The 15,684-nt window shown below is 54.4% G+C and overlaps 4 protein-coding genes across 6 annotated transcripts in view; 2 read left to right on the top strand and 2 right to left on the bottom strand.

Moving 5' to 3' along the window:
• PPP1R37 (protein phosphatase 1 regulatory subunit 37) overlaps positions 1 to 4,236 on the bottom strand; it is a 32,006-nt gene extending 27,770 nt beyond the window's left edge. The window contains exons 1-3 of the mRNA XM_068998361.1: positions 3,876 to 4,236; positions 1,395 to 1,492; positions 717 to 762 (exon numbers count right to left, since the gene is read on the bottom strand). Of these exons, the coding sequence (XP_068854462.1) occupies positions 717 to 762; positions 1,395 to 1,492; positions 3,876 to 4,056 (325 nt within the window). The 5' untranslated portion in view covers positions 4,057 to 4,236. The remainder of the gene's footprint in view (positions 1 to 716; positions 763 to 1,394; positions 1,493 to 3,875) is intronic.
• Positions 4,237 to 4,548: 312 nt separating this feature from the next.
• LOC138100483 (gem-associated protein 7-like) lies at positions 4,549 to 6,398 on the top strand. The gene is made up of 2 exons (XM_068998329.1): positions 4,549 to 4,952; positions 5,955 to 6,398. Exons 1-2 carry the CDS (start codon positions 4,777 to 4,779, stop codon positions 6,337 to 6,339), a joined length of 561 nt encoding a protein of 186 aa, XP_068854430.1. The 5' UTR covers positions 4,549 to 4,776; the 3' UTR covers positions 6,340 to 6,398.
• Positions 6,399 to 7,182: 784 nt separating this feature from the next.
• LOC138100448 (gem-associated protein 7-like) lies at positions 7,183 to 10,060 on the top strand. Its single transcript, XM_068998288.1, has 4 exons — positions 7,183 to 7,217; positions 7,977 to 8,096; positions 8,886 to 9,005; positions 9,913 to 10,060. The coding sequence occupies exons 1-4, from the start codon at positions 7,183 to 7,185 to the stop codon at positions 10,058 to 10,060; spliced, it is 423 nt and encodes a 140-aa protein (XP_068854389.1).
• A 969-nt stretch (positions 10,061 to 11,029) lies between these two features.
• The window catches only part of CLASRP (CLK4 associating serine/arginine rich protein), a 35,747-nt gene continuing 31,092 nt past the window's right edge, over positions 11,030 to 15,684 (bottom strand). For 2 of the 3 annotated variants that reach the window (XM_068998331.1, XM_068998330.1), the window contains 4 exons: positions 13,742 to 13,788; positions 12,270 to 12,352; positions 12,097 to 12,121; positions 11,030 to 11,112 (listed from right to left, as the gene is read on the bottom strand). In XM_068998331.1, coding sequence (XP_068854432.1) covers positions 11,070 to 11,112; positions 12,097 to 12,121; positions 12,270 to 12,352; positions 13,742 to 13,788 — 198 coding nt within the window. In that variant the 3' untranslated portion in view covers positions 11,030 to 11,069. Of the gene's footprint in view, positions 11,113 to 12,096; positions 12,122 to 12,269; positions 12,353 to 13,741; positions 13,789 to 15,684 lie in introns of those variants that run through there. The other variant, XR_011146827.1, reaches the window with a different exon arrangement.

Below are 15,684 nucleotides of genomic sequence, written 5' to 3'. Positions count from 1 at the left end.
CCAAAAGGCCTCAAAAAGGCCCAAAAAGGGCCCAAAAGGCCCAAAAAGGCCCCAAAAGCCCCAAAAGGCCCCAAAGGTCCCAAAAAAGGACCCAAAAAGGTCCCAAAAAGGCCTCAAAAGGCCCCAAAAGGCCCCAAGAAGCCCCAAAAGGACCCAAAAAGGCCCCAAAAAGCCCCAAAAGGCCCCAAAAAGGGCCCAAAAGACCCAAAACCCCCAAAAAGGACCCAGAAGGCCCCAAAAGGGCCCAAAAGGCCCAAAAAGGGCCCAAAAAGGCCCCAAAAGGCCTCAAAAAGGCCCCAAAAAGGCCCCAAAACACCCCAAAAGGTCCCAAAAAGGGCCCAAAAAGGCCCAAAAGGCCTCAAAAAGGCCCCAAAAAGGCCCCAAAACACCCCAAAAGGTCCCAAAAAGGGCCCAAAAAGGCCCAAAAAGGCCTAAAAAGGCCCAAAAGGCCCCAGAAAGGCCCCAAAAAGGCCCAAAAAGGCCCAAAAAGGACCCAGAAGGCCCCAAGAAGCCCCAAAAGGCCCCAAAAAGGCCTCAAAAAGGCCCCAAACGGGCTGGAAAAGGGTCTGGAAAAGGGTCTGGAAAAAAGAGGGAAAAGGGAAGGAAAAGGATGGAAAAAAGCTGGAAAAGGGACTGGAAAAGGGTGGGAAAAAACTGGAAAAAAGCTGGAAAAAAGCTGGAGAAGGGAAGGAAAAGGGTCTGGAAAAGGGACTCACCCTTGAGATCCAAGCAGTCTATCCTGGGAGCCAGATCCTTAAATTCCTAGAAAACACCAAAAAAAACGGGAATTTTCCAACCCATTCCCATCCCATTTTTTATCCCACTCCCATCCCAATTTTATCCCATTAAATCCCAATTAAATCCCATTCCCATCCCATTTTTATGCCAATTAAATCCCAATTAAATCCCATTCTTATCCCAATTTCATCCCCATCAAATCCCAATTTTACCCAATTCCCAACCCAATTAAATCCCATTTTTACCCCATTTTTATCCCAATTTTACCCCATTTTTCCCCAAATTTTCTCCCATTTTCACCCCAAATTTTCTCCCATTTTCCCCCCATTTTCGCCCCAATTTTCCCCCATTTTTACCCCAATTTTCCCCAAATTTTTACCCCAATTTTACCCCAATTTTTACCTCCATTTTACCCATTTTTACCCCAATTTTACCCCTATTTCCCCCCCAATTTTCCCCATTTTTACCCCTATTTCCCCCCATTTTTTCTCATTTTTACCCCAATTTTACCCCATTTTAACCCCAATTTCCCCCCCATTTTTTCCCAATTTTCCCCCAATTTTCCCCCATTTTCCCCCCATTTTTCCCCCACCACAACCCCCCCCAAATCCCGGGATTTTGGGCAATTCCCGCCATTCCCGAGGCTCCGGAATCACCTGGATCTGCTTGAGGAGTTTGGGGATCTGGCGGCAGCCGAGCTTGAGGCACGCCTGGCGGTAGGCGGCCAGCACCTCCTCCAGAGTCACGTTCTGGGCTGGAAAAGTGGGAAAAATTCCATGGAAAAGTGGGAAAAATTCCGTGGGAAAGTGGGAAAAATTCCATGGAAAAGTGGGGAAAATTCCGTGGGAAAGTGGGAAAAATTCCGTGGAAAAGTGGGGAAAATTCCGGAATCAGGAGGGAAAAGGGTTTGGGATTGGGGGGATTTGGGATTGGGGGCAGCACCTCCTCCAGAGTCACGTTCTGGGCTGGAAAAGTGGGAAAAATTCCATGGAAAAGTGGGAAAAATTCCATGGAAAAGTGGGAAAAATTCCGTGGGAAAGCGGGAAAAATTCCGTGGGAAAGTGGGGAAAAAATCCGTGGAAAAGTGGGAAATAATTCCGTGGAAAAGTGGGAAATAATTTCATGGAAAAGTGGGAAAAATTCCGTGGAAAAGCGGGAAAAAATTCCGTGGAAAAGTGGGAAAAATTCCGTGGAAAAGTGGGGAAAATTCCGGAATCAGGAGGGAAAAGGGTTTGGGATTGGGGGGATTTGGGATTGGGGGCAGCACCTCCTCCAGAGTCACGTTCTGGGCTGGAAAAGCGGGAAAAATTCCATGGAAAAGTGGGAAAAATTCCATGGAAAAGCGGGAAATAATTCCATGGAAAAGTGGGAAATAATTCCGTGGGAAAGTGGGGAAAAAATCCGTGGAAAAGTGGGGAAAAATTCCGTGGAAAAGTGGGAAAAATTCCATGGAAAAGCGGGAAAAAATTCCGTGGAAAAGTGGGAAAAATTCCATGGAAAAGCGGGGGAAAATTCCGTGGAAAAGCGGGGAAAAATTCTGTGGAAAAGTGGGGAAAATTCCGTGGAAAAGTGGGAAATAATTTCGTGGAAAAGTGGGAAAAATTCCGTGGAAAAGCGGGAAAAAATTCCGTGGAAAAGTGGGGAAAATTCCGTGGAAAAGTGGGGAAAAATTCCGGGATCAGGAGGGAAAAGGGTTTGGGATTGGGGGGATTTGGGATTGGGGGCAGCACCTCCTCCAGAGTCACGTTCTGGGCTGGAAAAGCGGGAAAAATCCATGGAAAAGTGGGAAAAATTCCATGGAAAAGTGGGGAAAATTCCGTGGGAAAGTGGGGAAAATTCCGTGGGAAAGTGGGGGAAATTCTGTGGAAAAGCGGGGCTGTTTTCAGGCCGGTTTTTGGGGTGATTTGGGGGCATTTTGGGGCTGTTTTCAGGCCCGTTTTGGGGTGATTTGGGGGCATTTTGGGGCTGTTTCCAGGCCCGTTTTGGGGTGATTTGGGGGCATTTTGGGGATGTTTCCAGGCCGGTTTTTGGGGTGATTTGGGGTCATTTTGGGGATGTTTTCAGGCCGGTTTTTGGGCTATTTTCAGAGCATTTTGGGGCTGTTTCCAGGCCCGTTTTGGGGCTGTTTTGGGGGCATTTTGGGGCTGTTTCCAGGCCGGTTTTGGGGCTGTTTTCATGCGGCTTTTAGGGTGATTTGGGGGCATTTTGGGGCTGTTTTCATGCCGGTTTTGGGGCGGTTTTGGGGCTGTTTTCATGCCGCTTTTAGGGTGATTTGGGGGCATTTTGGGGCTGTTTCCAGGCCGGTTTTGGGGCTGTTTTCAGGCCGGTTTTGGGGCTGTTTTGGGGCTGTTTTCATGCCGCTTTTAGGGTGATTTGGGGGCATTTTGGGGCTGTTTCCAGGCTGGTTTTGGGGCTGTTTCCAGGCCGGTTTTGGGGCTGTTTTCATGCTGCTTTTAGGGTGATTTGGGGGCATTTTGGGGCTGTTTCCAGGCCGGTTTTGGGGCTGTTTTCATGCCGGTTTTGGGGGCTGTTTTGGGGCTGTTTTCATGCCGCTTTTGGGGTGATTTGGGGGCATTTTGGGGCTGTTTTCAGGCCCGTTTTGGGGCTGTTTTCAGAGCCTTTTGGGGCTGTTTTCATGCCGGTTTTGGGGCCATTTTGGGGCTGTTTTCATGCCGCTTTTAGGGTGATTTGGGGGCATTTTGGGGCTGTTTCCAGGCCCGTTTTGGGGCTGTTTCCAGGCCGGTTTTGGGGCTGTTTTGGGGCTGTTTTCATGCCGCTTTTAGGGTGATTTGGGGGCATTTTGGGGCTGTTTCCAGGCCCGTTTTGGGGCTGTTTTCAGAGCCTTTTGGGGCTGTTTTCATGCCGCTTTTAGGGTGATTTGGGGGCATTTTGGGGCTGTTTCCAGGCCCGTTTTGGGGCTGTTTTCAGAGCCTTTTGGGGCTGTTTTCATGCCGGTTTTGGGGCTGTTTTGGGGCTGTTTTGATGCCGCTTTTAGGGTGATTTGGGGGCATTTTGGGGCTGTTTCCAGGCCGTTTTCAACCTTCACCCCCGCCCCCCCCCCCCTCGGTTCCTTCCCCCCCCCCTCCCCCCTCTATCCCCGTCCCCCCCCCCCTCCCCCTCCCCCGCCATTCCCTCACCGTGTCTCCAGGGATCCTTGGGCTCCACGGCCCCGGACACGATGTCCTCGTCCGAGGGGAACGTGACCCGCTTGGCCCCGGGCCTCCCCCGCCCGTCCTCGGCCCCTCGGGCCGCCCCCCCCGGGGAGGCCTCGGCGGCCGCCGGGGCCGCGTCCCCCGCCGCGGCCTCGGCCTCTTCCATCGCGGAGCTCTCGGTGCTTCAGGGCCGCCCGGGGGGCATCGCCCGGAGCCCCGGGGGCCACCCCGGGCCGGCCACAGCGAGGGAGGCCCCGGGACCGGGAGCGGCACCGAGCGGAGCCGCCGCGACGGCCCCGCGCCACGGCCGCAAACGGCCGCACTTTCGCCACGGCCGCGCGGGGAGCTCCCGGCGGGATGGGGACAGCGGGGAAAAAAACCGGGAAGGGCAGGGATGGAAGGGAGGGAGGGGAAAGGGAGAGGGGAGCGCGGAGGGAGGCGAGGGGAAAGGCGGAGGAGGCGCCGCGCGGGGCCCGGCGGCCGTGGCGAATCTGCGGCGGCGAATCTGCGCGGCGGTTGGAGGCGGCAGATTCGTCACGGCCGGGAAAATTTGGGGGGTGGGGGGGGGGAAATTGGGGGGAAAGTGGGGAAAAGGGAGAGGGGGGAGAGGGAGAAGGGGGAAGGGGAGCGGGAGAAGGAGAGCGGTGAGGGGGCTCCGGTGGCAGCGGGCTCGGAGAGGCCCCGAGGGCCGCGGAGGCGAATCGGCGGAGCGGCGGCGCGCGCAGGGCCGGGGACGCGCGTGGGGACGGGGACGGGGCCGGGACCGGGATCGGGATCGGGATCGGGATCAGGATCAGGACAGAGAACCCCACTCGGGACTCGGAAAGAGACTGAGAAACCCCCACAGGACCGGGACCGGGATCGGCAGAGCCGCGTGGGACCGGGAATGGGACCGGGACCGGGAGACCCGCGTGGGACCGGGAACGGGACCGGGAATCCCACACAGGACCGGGACCAGGAGCCGGAGCCTCCTGAGCAGGCTCGGAGCCCCCTGACCGGGAACGGCACCGGGAATCCCACTCGGGAGCGGGAGAGCTGCGTGGAACCGGGGAGCCCGCACGGGTACGGGACCGGGAATCCCAGCCGGGACACGCACCCGGCACCGGGAGCCCCAAGCGGGATCGGGACAGGGAATCCCCCACGGGAACGGGACCGGGACCGGCACCGGGAGCCCCAAGCGGGATCGGGACAGGGAATCCCCCACGGGAACGGGACCGGGACCGGCATCGGGAGATCCACGGGGTGGGAGGGGAAGGAGCGGGAATCGCACTCGGAACCGGGAATGGGAGACCCAGGAGGGAGCGGGAGCGGGAGCGGGATCCCCTTGGAATTCACATCTTTCTTTTCCCCCGTTTTTTTTCCCATTTTCCCTCTTTTCCCCCCATTTTTCCTGTTTTCCCCCCATTTTTCTCCCCATTTTTCCTCATTCCCCCTCCCTTTTTCCCCTTCCCCCCATTTTCCCCCCATTTTTCCTCATTTTTTCCCCCATTTTTCCTCATTTTTCTCCCCATTTCCCCCCCATTTTTCCTCATTTCCCCCCCATTTTTCTCCCCATTTCCCCCATTTTTCTCCTCATTTTCCCCCCCTTTTCCCCATTTTTCCTCCCCATTTTCCCTCATTTCCCCCCCCCTTTTCTCCCTTTCCCTGCCCCATTTTTCCTCATTTTCCCCCCTCATTTTCCCCTCATTCCTCCCCCTTTTTCCTCATTCCCCCTCCTTTTCTCCCAATTTTCCTCCCCTTTTCCCCCCATTTTCCTCCCCATTTTCCCCCCTTTTTTCCCCATTCCCCCCACTTTTCCCCCCCATTTTTCTCCCCATTTTCCCCCCCTTTTCTCCCTTTCCCCCCCATTTTTCCTCATTTTCCCCTCATTTTCCCCTCATTCCTCCCCACTTTTCCTCATTTTTTCCCCTCATTTTCCCCTCATTCCTCCCCATTTTTCCTCATTCCCTCCCCTTTTCTCCCAACTTCCCCCCCCACTTTCCCCCCCCATTTTTTCCCCCATTTCCCCCCCTTTTTCCCCCCTTTCCCCCCCATTTTTCCTCATTTCCCCCCTCTCTTTTCCAGCCTCCTCCATCCCTCCACGCCCGATCCCCTCCCTCTCCCGGTGCGGATCCTCCGCCTCCCGCGGGGTCCCGACAGCTCCGGCAGCCGCGGCTTTTCCTGCCCTTCCCGCTGCCCTTCCCGGAATTTGCCCGGAGATTCTCCCGAGCTCCTCCAGAGCGCCCGGGCCGCGCTCCGGGAGCGCTTCCTGCGGCTCCTGGGCAGCGCCCGGGGCCGCCGCGCCCGCTTTTCCCTCTGCAGCGGGGTCCTGCTGGACGCCGAGCTCGGCGCCGCGCCCGTGGAATCCGGGCCGTTCCAGGTGGATCGGCTGCGGACTCCCTTGGGAATGCAGGCGGCGGCTCTGCTGCGGGCCAGCGACGTGCTGGCCTTCTCCTTCCCTTTGGAATGAGCTCCCGCGGGAATAAAGCCGCTCGGGCCGCTGGGGCTGCGCCTCTGGTTGTCTTTGGGCTGACTTTTCCCACTTTTTCCTGGTTTTTCCTGGCCTTTTCCCACTTTTTCCCAGGTTTTCCACCTTTTTCCTGGCCATTTCCCACTTTTTCCTGGCTTTTTTTCCCATTTTTCCTCATTTTCCCCCCCATTTTTCTCCCCATTTTTCTCCACATTTCCTCCATTTTTCTCCTCATTTCCCCCCCCATTTTCCCCGTTTTCTCCCCATTTTTCTCCCCATTTTTCCTCATTTTCCCCCCATTTTTCCTCATTTTTCCTCATTTTCTCCTCATTTTCCTCCCCATTTTTCTCCCTATTTTCCCCATTTTCTCCTCATTTTCCTCCCCATTTTCCCCTTTTTTCCCCCATTTTTCCCCCATTTTCTCTCCCCATTTTCCCCCATTTTCTCCCCATTTTTCTCCTCATTTTTCCTCATTTTTCCTCATTTTCTCCTCATTTTCCTCCCCATTTTTCTCCCCATTTTCCCCATTTTTCCCCCCATTTTTCCTCATTTTCCTCCCCATTTTTCCCCTTTTCCCCCCATTTTTCTCCCCATTTTTCCTCATTTTCCTCCCCATTTTCCCCATTTTCTCCCCATTTTTCTCCCCATTTCCCCCCATTTTCTCCCCATTTTCCCCCATTTTTCTCCCCATTTCCCCCCCCATTTCCCTCCCCGCTCCCTCTTTCCCCCTTTCCCTCCCTTTGCTTTTCCCTCTGCAGCGGGGTCCTGCTGGACGCCGAGCTCGGCGCCGCGCCCGTGGAATCCGGGCCGTTCCAGGTGGATCGGCTGCGGACTCCCTTGGGAATGCAGGCGGCGGCTCTGCTGCGGGCCAGCGACGTGCTGGCCTTCTCCTTCCCTTTGGAATGAGCTCCCGCGGGAATAAAGCCGCTCGGGACGCTGTGGGTGCGCCTCTGGTTGTCTTTGGGCTGACTTTTCCCACTTTTTCCTGGTTTTTCCTGGCCTTTTCCCACTTTTTCCCAGTTTTTCCCTCCTTTTTCCTGGCCTTTGCCCACTTTTTCCTGGCTTTTTTTCCCATTTTTCCTCATTTTCCCCCCCATTTTTCTCCCCATTTTTCTCCACATTTCCTCCATTTTTCTCCTCATTTTGCCCCCCATTTTCCCCGTTTTCTCCCCATTTTTCTCCCCATTTTTCCCGTTTTCTCCCCATTTTTCCCCCCATTTTTCCTCATTTTTTCTCCATTTTTCCTCATTTTCTCCTCATTTTCCTCCCCATTTTTCTCCCCATTTTCCCCATTTTTCCCCCCATTTTTCCCCCATTTTTCCTCATTTTCCTCCCCATTTTCCCCATTTTTCTCCCCATTTTTCCTCATTTTCCTCCCCATTTTTCCCCTTTTCCCCCCATTTTTCTCCCCATTTTTCCTCATTTTCCTCCCCATTTTCCCCCCTTTTCCCCCCATTTTTCTCCCCATTTTTCCTCATTTTTCCTCCCCATTTTCCCCCATTTTTCTCCCCATTTCCCCCCCCACTTCCCCCCCATTTCCCCCCCATTTCCCCCCCATTTCCCCCCCATTTTCCCCCCCCATTTCCCTCCCCACTCCCTCTTTCCCCCTTTCCCTCCCTTCGCTTTTCCCTCTGCAGCGGGGTCCTGCTGGACGCCGAGCTCGGCGCCGCGCCCGTGGAATCCGGGCCGTTCCAGGTGGATCGGCTGCGGACTCCCTTGGGAATGCAGGCGGCGGCTCTGCTGCGGGCCAGCGACGTGCTGGCCTTCTCCTTCCCTTTGGAATGAGCTCCCGCGGGAATAAAGCCGCTCGGGCCGCTGGGGCTGCGCCTCTGGTTGTCTTTGGGCTGACTTTTCCCACTTTTTCCTGGTTTTTCCTGGCCTTTTCCCACTTTTTCCCAGTTTTTCCCTCCTTTTTCCCGGCCTTTTCCCACTTTTTCCTGGCTTTTTTTCCCATTTTTCCTCATTTCCCCCCCCATTTTTCTCCCCATTTTTCTCCACATTTCCTACATTTTTCTCCTCATTTTCCCCACCATTTTCCCCGTTTTCTCCCCATTTTTCTCCCCATTTTTCCTCATTTTCCCCCCATTTTTCCTCATTTTCTCCTCATTTTCCTCCCCATTTTTCTCCCTATTTTCCCCATTTTCTCCTCATTTTCCTCCCCATTTTCCCCTTTTTTCCCCCATTTTTCCCCCATTTTCTCTCCCCATTTTCCCCCATTTTCTCCCCATTTTTCTCCTCATTTTTCCTCACTTTTCTCCATTTTTCCTCATTTTCTCCTCATTTTCCTCCCCATTTTTCTCCCCATTTTCCCCATTTTTCCCCCCATTTTTCTCCCCATTTTTCCTCATTTTCCTCCCCATTTCCCCCCATTTTCCCCATTTTCTCCCCATTTTCTCCCCATTTTTCTCCCCATTTTCCCCATTTTCTCCCCATTTTTCTCCCCATTTTCTCCCCATTTCCCCCCCATTTCCCCCCCATTTTTCCCCCCCATTTCCCTCCCCGCTCCCTCTTTCCCCCTTTCCCTCCCTTTGCTTTTCCCTCTGCAGCGGGGTCCTGCTGGACGCCGAGCTCGGCGCCGCGCCCGTGGAATCCGGGCCGTTCCAGGTGGATCGGCTGCGGACTCCCTTGGGAATGCAGGCGGCGGCTCTGCTGCGGGCCAGCGACGTGCTGGCCTTCTCCTTCCCTTTGGAATGAGCTCCCGCGGGAATAAAGCCGCTCGGGCTGCGGTGGGTGCGCCTCTGGTTGTCTTTGGGCTGACTTCTCCCACTTTTTCCTGGTTTTTCCTGGCCTTTTCCCACTTTTTCCCCGTTTTTCCCTCCTTTTTCCTGGCCTTTGCCCACTTTTTCCTGGCTTTTTTTCCCATTTTTCCTCATTTCCCCCCCCATTTTTCTCCCCATTTTTCTCCACATTTCCTACATTTTTCTCCTCATTTTCCCCCCCATTTTCCCCGTTTTCTCCCCATTTTTCTCCCCATTTTCTCCTCATTTTTCCTCCATTTTTCCTCATTTTCTCCTCATTTTCCTCCCCATTTTTCTCCCTATTTTCCCCATTTTCTCCTCATTTTCCTCCCCATATTCCCCTTTTTTCCCACTTTTTCCCCCCATTTTTCTCCCCATTTCACCCCCATTTTCCCCATTTTTCTCCCCATTTTTCCTCATTTTCCTCCCCATTTTTCCCCTTTTCCCCCCATTTTTCTCCCCATTTTTCCTCATTTTCCTCATTTTCTCATTTTCCTCCCCATTTTCCCCCATTTTCCTCCCCATTTCCCCCCCATTTTTCTCCCTATTTTCTCCTCATTTTCCTCCCCATTTCCCCCTTTTTTCCCCCATTTTTCCCCCATTTTTTCTCCCCATTTTTCCCCATTTTCCCCCATTTTTCTCCTCATTTTTCTCCCCATTTCCCCCCATTTTCCCCATTTTCTCCCCATTTTCTCCCCATTTTTCCCCCATTTTTCTCCCCATTTCCCCCCCCACTTCCCCCCCATTTCCCCCCCACTTCCCCCCCATTTCCCCCCCCATTTCCCTCCCCACTCCCTCTTTCCCCCTTTCCCTCCCTTTGCTTTTCCCTCTGCAGCGGGGTCCTGCTGGACGCCGAGCTCGGCGCCGCGCCCGTGGAATCCGGGCCGTTCCAGGTGGATCGGCTGCGGACTCCCTTGGGAATGCAGGCGGCGGCTCTGCTGCGGGCCAGCGACGTGCTGGCCTTCTCCTTCCCTTTGGAATGAGCTCCCGCGGGAATAAAGCCGCTCGGGCCGCTGGGGCTGCGCTTCTGGTTGTCTTTGGGCTGACTTTTCCCACTTTTTCCTGGTTTTTCCTGGCCTTTTCCCACTTTTTCCCAGTTTTTCCCTCCTTTTTCCCGGCCTTTTCCCACTTTTTCCTGGCTTTTTTTCCCATTTTTCCTCATTTTCCCCCCCGATTTTTCTCCCCATTTTTCTCCACATTTCCTCCATTTTTCTCCTCATTTCCCCCCCCATTTTCCCCGTTTTCTCCCCATTTTTCTCCCCATTTTTCCATTTTTCGCCCCATTTTTCTCCCCATTTTCCTCATTTTTCTCCTCCATTTTTCCTCATTTCTCCTCCATTTTTCCTCATTTTCTCCTCCTTTTCCTCCCCATTTCCCCCCCCTTTCTCCCCATTTTTCTCCCCATTTTTCTCCACATTTCCTCCATTTTTCTCCTCATTTTGCCCCCCATTTTCCCCGTTTTCTCCCCATTTATCCTCATTTTTCCCCTCATTTTTCCTCCATTTTTCCTCCTTTTCTCCTCATTTTCCTCCCCATTTCCCCCCCATTTTCCCCCCATTTTTCCTCCCTATTTTCCTCATTTTCCTCCCCATTTTTCCCTTTTCCTCCCCATTTTTCTCCCCATTTTCCCCCCATTTTTCTCCCCATTTTTCTCCCCATTTTCCCCTTTTTCCCCATTTTTCTCCCCATTTTTCCTCCTGTGGGTGCATCTCTGCTTGTCTTCGGGGTGACTTTTGCGCCGCCTTTTCCCACTTTTTCCCGTTTTTCCCGCCTTTTTCCCAACCTTTTCCCACTTTTTCCACTTTTATTCCTGGTTTTTCCCTCCTTTTTCCTGGCTTTATTCCCATTTTTCCCAGCTTTTTCCCCATTTTCCTGGCTTTTTCCCCCTTTTCCCTGTTTTTCCCCGTTTTCCCCCCATTTCCCAGCGCGAGTGCCGAGCTCCGGAGTCGGGATTTGGGATTTTTCCATGGATTTATTGAGGGGCCCCGTCCGTCAGTGCCGGTAGTGGGGGCTCCGGGAGCGGGACCGGGAGTGCCTGCGGGGCAGGAAACAGGGATTGGGGAATTCGGGATCCCACCAGGAAATCTGGGATCCCCTGGGAGCAGGGAATGGGCATTGGAGGGAATTCGGGATCCCACCAGGAAATTCGGGATCCCCTGGGAGCAGGGAATGGGCATTGGAGGGAATTCGGGATCCCACCAGGATCTGGGAAATTCAGGATCCCCAGGAGCAGGGAATGGGGATTGGAGGGAATTCGGGATCCCACCAGGATCTGGGAAATTCGGGATCCCCAGGAACAGGGAATGGGGATTGCAGGGAATTCGGGATCCCACCAGGAAATTCGGGATCCCCTGGGAGCAGGGAAAGAGGGATTGGAGGGAATTTGGGATTCCCTGGGATCTGGGAAATTTGGGATCCCCAGGAACAGGGAATGGGGATTGGAGGGAATTCGGGATCCCACCAGGAAATTCGGGATCCCCAGGAGCAGGGAATGGGGATTGGAGGGAATTTGGGATCCCCAGGATCAAGAATTGGGGGGAATTTGGGATCCCCAGGATCAGGAATTGGGGCTGGATGAGATTTGGGATCCCCAGGATCAGGGATTGGGGGGAATTTCGGATCCCCAGGATCAGGAATTGGGGCTGGATGAGATTTGGGATCCCCAGGGCTCAGGGATCGGGGCTGGATCAGCCACAGGACCCCCAGGATCAGGGATTGGGGGGAATTTGGGACCCCCAGGATCAGGGATTGGAGGGAATTTGGGATCCCCAGGATCAGGGATTGGAGGGAATTTGGGATCCCCAGGATCAGGGATTGGGGGGAATTTGGGATCCCCAGGATCAGGGATTGGGGGGAATTTGGGACCCCCAGGATCAGGGATCGGGGGGAATTTCGGACCCCCAGGATCAGGGATTGGGGGGAATTTGGGATCCCAGGGATCAGGGCTGGATGAGATTTGGGATCCCCGGGCTCAGGGGATCCCCGGGATCTGCGGGAATCCCGGGCAGGGCGGCCGTACCTGCGGGACGAGCTGTACTCCCGACCTGCCGGAAGAGCCGCGCGTCAGATCCCAAAATCCCGCCCCGCTCCCGCTTTTTCCAGCCGGGAATTGCCCTCCCCCACCCCCACCCCTCCCCCTCCCCCGGAGCTCCCGGAATTCCGGGAATTCCCAGGGATTCCCCGGGAACCGACCGTAGCGGGGGGAGGGGCTGCGGCTCTGGCGGCTGTACTGGCGCTCCCACTCCTCGCGCTCCTTCTCCCGGCGCTCGCGCTCCCTGCGGGCCGGGAACAGCGGGATCGGGGTCAGGGAAATGGGATCGGGGTCAGGGAAATGGGATTGGGGTCAGGGAAATGGGATTGGGGTCAGGGAAATGGGATCTGGGGTCAGGGAATGGGATCAGGGCCCGGGAAATGGGATTGGGGTCAGGGAATGGGATCTGGGGTCAGGGAAATGGGATTGGGGTCAGGGAAATGGGATTGGGGTCAGGGAAATGGGATTGGGGTCAGGGAAATGGGATTGGGGTCGGGGAATGGGATTGGGGTCAGGGAATGGGATCGGGGTCGGGGAATGGGATCAGGGGTCAGGGAAATGGGATCAGGGGTCAGGGAAATGGGATTGGGGTCGGGGAAATGGGATTGGGGTCGGGGAAATGGGATCGGGGTCGGGGAAATGGGATCAGGGGTCAGGGAAATGGGATCGGGGTCGGGGAATGGGATTGGGGTCAGGGAATGGGATCTGGGGTCAGGGAAATGGGATCAGGGGTCGGGAAATGGGATCAGGGGTCGGGAAATGGGATCAGGGGTCAGGGAAATGGGATTGGGGTCAGGGAAATGGGATTGGGGTCGGGGAAATGGGATCAGGGGTCAGGGAAATGGGATCGGGGTCGGGGAAATGGGATCAGGGGTCAGGGAAATGGGATCAGGGGTCGGGAAATGGGATTGGGGGTGGGAAATGGGATCGGGGGTCGGGAAATGGGATCAGGGGTCGGGAAATGGGATCAGGGGTCGGGAAATGGGATTGGGGTTAGGGAAATGGGATCGGGGCCCGGAAATGGGATCAGGGCCCGGGAAATGGGATCAGGGTCAGGAAATGGGATCAGGGCCAGGAAAGCGGGATCAGGGGTTGGGAAATGGGATCAGGGCCCGGGAAATGGGATCAGGGGTCGGGAAATGGGATCAGGGCCCGGGAAATGGGATCAGGGGTCGGGAAATGGGATCAGGGCCCGGGAAAGCGGGATCAGGGCTGGGAAATGGGATTGGGGATGGGGGAAAAGTGGGATCGGGGCCTGGGAAATGGGATTGGGGTTGGGGAATGGGATCAGGGCCAGGAAAGCGGGATCAGGGCCCGGGAAATGGGATCAGGGGTTGGGAAAGCGGGATCAGGGCCAGGAAATGGGATCAGGGCTGGGAAATGGGATCAGGGCCCGGGAAATGGGATTGGGGGTGGGGAAAAGCGGGATCAGAGCCCAGGAAATGGGATTGGGGTCGGGGAAATGGGATTGGGGGTGGGGAATGGGATTGGGGGTGGGAAAAGCGGGATCAGGGCCCGGGAAATGGGATTGGGGGTGGGGGAAAAGTGGGATCGGGGCCCGGGAAATGGGATTGGGGTCGGGGAAATGGGATCGGGGCCCTTGGATCCGGGAGAAGCGGGATCAGGGATTTACTTCATGCGGATTTTCCGGGCCATGGCGCGGAGCTCGTCCTCCCGCTCCTGGAAAGGCACAAATCCCACTCAGATCCCGTTCATTCCCACCCCGCAACCCCATCCTGGCCCATTCCCAGGAATCCCATCCTGGCCCATCCCATCCCTGCAACCCCATCCTGGCCCATTCCCAGGAATCCCATCCTGGCCCGTCCCATCCCTGCAATCCCATCCTGGCCCATTCCCATCCCTGGAATCCCGCTCCGATCCCGTTCATTCCCATCCCCAGGAATCCCCTCCTGTCCCATTCCCATCCCTGCAATCCCATCCTGGCCCATTCCCAGAAATCCCATCCTGGCCCATTCCCATTCCCACCCTTCAATCCCATCCTGGCCCATTCCCAGGAATCCCATCCTGTCCTATTTCCATTCCCTACAATCCCATTCCCATTCCCTGTATTCCCACTCCCATCCCGTTCATTCCCACTCCCATCCCATTCATTCCCATTCCCATTCCCATTCCCACTCCCATCCCATTCATTCCCATTCCCATTCCCGCTCCCATCCCATTCATTCCCATTCCCATCCTGTTCATTCCCATTCCCATCCCGTTCATTCCCATTCCCTGAATTCCCAATCCCATCCTGTTCATTCCCATTCCCATCCTGTTCATTCCCATTCCCATTCCCATTCCCATTCCCATTCCCATCCCGTTCATTCCCATTCCCATCCTGCATTCCCATTCCCATTCCCGCTCCCATCCCGTTCATTCCCATTCCCATTCCCATTCCCATTCCCATTCATTCCCATTCCCATTCCCATTCCCATTCCCATCCCGTTCATTCCCATTCCCATTCCCATTCCCATCCCATTCATTCCCATTCCCATTCCCATCCCTGCATTCCCATTCCCATTCCCGCTCCCCTCCCGTTCATTCCCATTCCCACTCCCATCCCATTCATTCCCATTCCCATTCCCATTCCCATCCCATTCCCATCCCATTCATTCCCATTCCCATTCCCATTCCCATTCCCATTCCCATCCCATTCATTCCCATTCCCATTCCCATTCCCATCCCGTTCATTCCCATTCCCATCCCTGCATTCCCATTCCCATTCCCGCTCCCCTCCCATTCATTCCCATTCCCGTTCCCATCCCGTTCATTCCCATTCCCATCCCATTCATTCCCATTCCCATTCCCATTCCCGCTCCCATCCCGTTCATTCCCATTCCCATCCCATTCATTCCCATTCCCATTCCCATTCCCGCTCCCATCCCGTTCATTCCCAGTTTTATCCCATTTCCAGCCCGTTTTTATCCCAGGATTTTATCCCCTTTAGAGCCCGGTCCCATCCCAATTCAATCCCAATTAAATCCCAATTCAATCCCATTTTTATCCGAATTTTCTCCCATTTTTATGCCATTTTTATCCCAATTCAATCCCATTTCAATCCCATTTTTATCCCAATTCAATCCCATTTTTATCCCATTTTTATCCCAATTCAATCCCAATTCAATCCCAGTTCAATCCCAATTCAATCCCAGTTCAATCCCAATTCAATCCCATTTTTATCCCATTTTTATCCCAGTTCAATCCCAATTCAATCCCATTTTTATCTCATTTTTATCCCAATTCAATCCCAATTCAATCCCGTTTTTATGCCATTTTTATCCCAGTTCAATCCCAATTCAATCCCAATTCAATCCCAATTCAATCCCATTTTTATCCTATTTTTATCCCAATTCAATCCCAATTCAATCCCAATTCAATCCCATTTTTATCCCAATTCAATCCCAGTTCAATCCCAATTCAATCCCAATTCAATCCCATTTTTATCCCATTTTTATCCCAATTCAATCCCAATTCAATCCCATTTTTATCCCAATTCAATCCTAATTCAATCCCGTTTTTATGCCATTTTTATCCCAGTTCAATCCCAATTCAATCCCAATTCAATCCCAATTC

Source organism: Aphelocoma coerulescens, chromosome 34 (genome assembly GCF_041296385.1).
Source record: "Aphelocoma coerulescens isolate FSJ_1873_10779 chromosome 34, UR_Acoe_1.0, whole genome shotgun sequence".
Lineage (NCBI taxonomy): Eukaryota > Metazoa > Chordata > Aves > Passeriformes > Corvidae > Aphelocoma > Aphelocoma coerulescens.
This window is presented reverse-complemented; position numbering and strand designations above follow the sequence as displayed.

Bases quoted from the DNA above. Each gene is read 5' to 3' on its own strand.
- LOC138100448 (XM_068998288.1), top strand. From the start codon at position 7,183: ATGCAGGCGGCGGCTCTGCTGCGGGCCAGCGACGT. The intron at 7,218-7,976 runs GCTGGCCTTCTC...TTCCCTCTGCAG, and splicing joins CTGCTGCGGGCCAGCGACGT to CGGGGTCCTGCTGGACGCCG. The intron at 9,006-9,912 runs GCTGGCCTTCTC...TTCCCTCTGCAG, and splicing joins CTGCTGCGGGCCAGCGACGT to CGGGGTCCTGCTGGACGCCG.
- LOC138100483 (XM_068998329.1), top strand. From the start codon at position 4,777: ATGGGACCGGGACCGGGAGACCCGCGTGGGACCGGGAACGGGACCGGG. The intron at 4,953-5,954 runs GTACGGGACCGG...TCTCTTTTCCAG, and splicing joins GAACCGGGGAGCCCGCACGG to CCTCCTCCATCCCTCCACGC.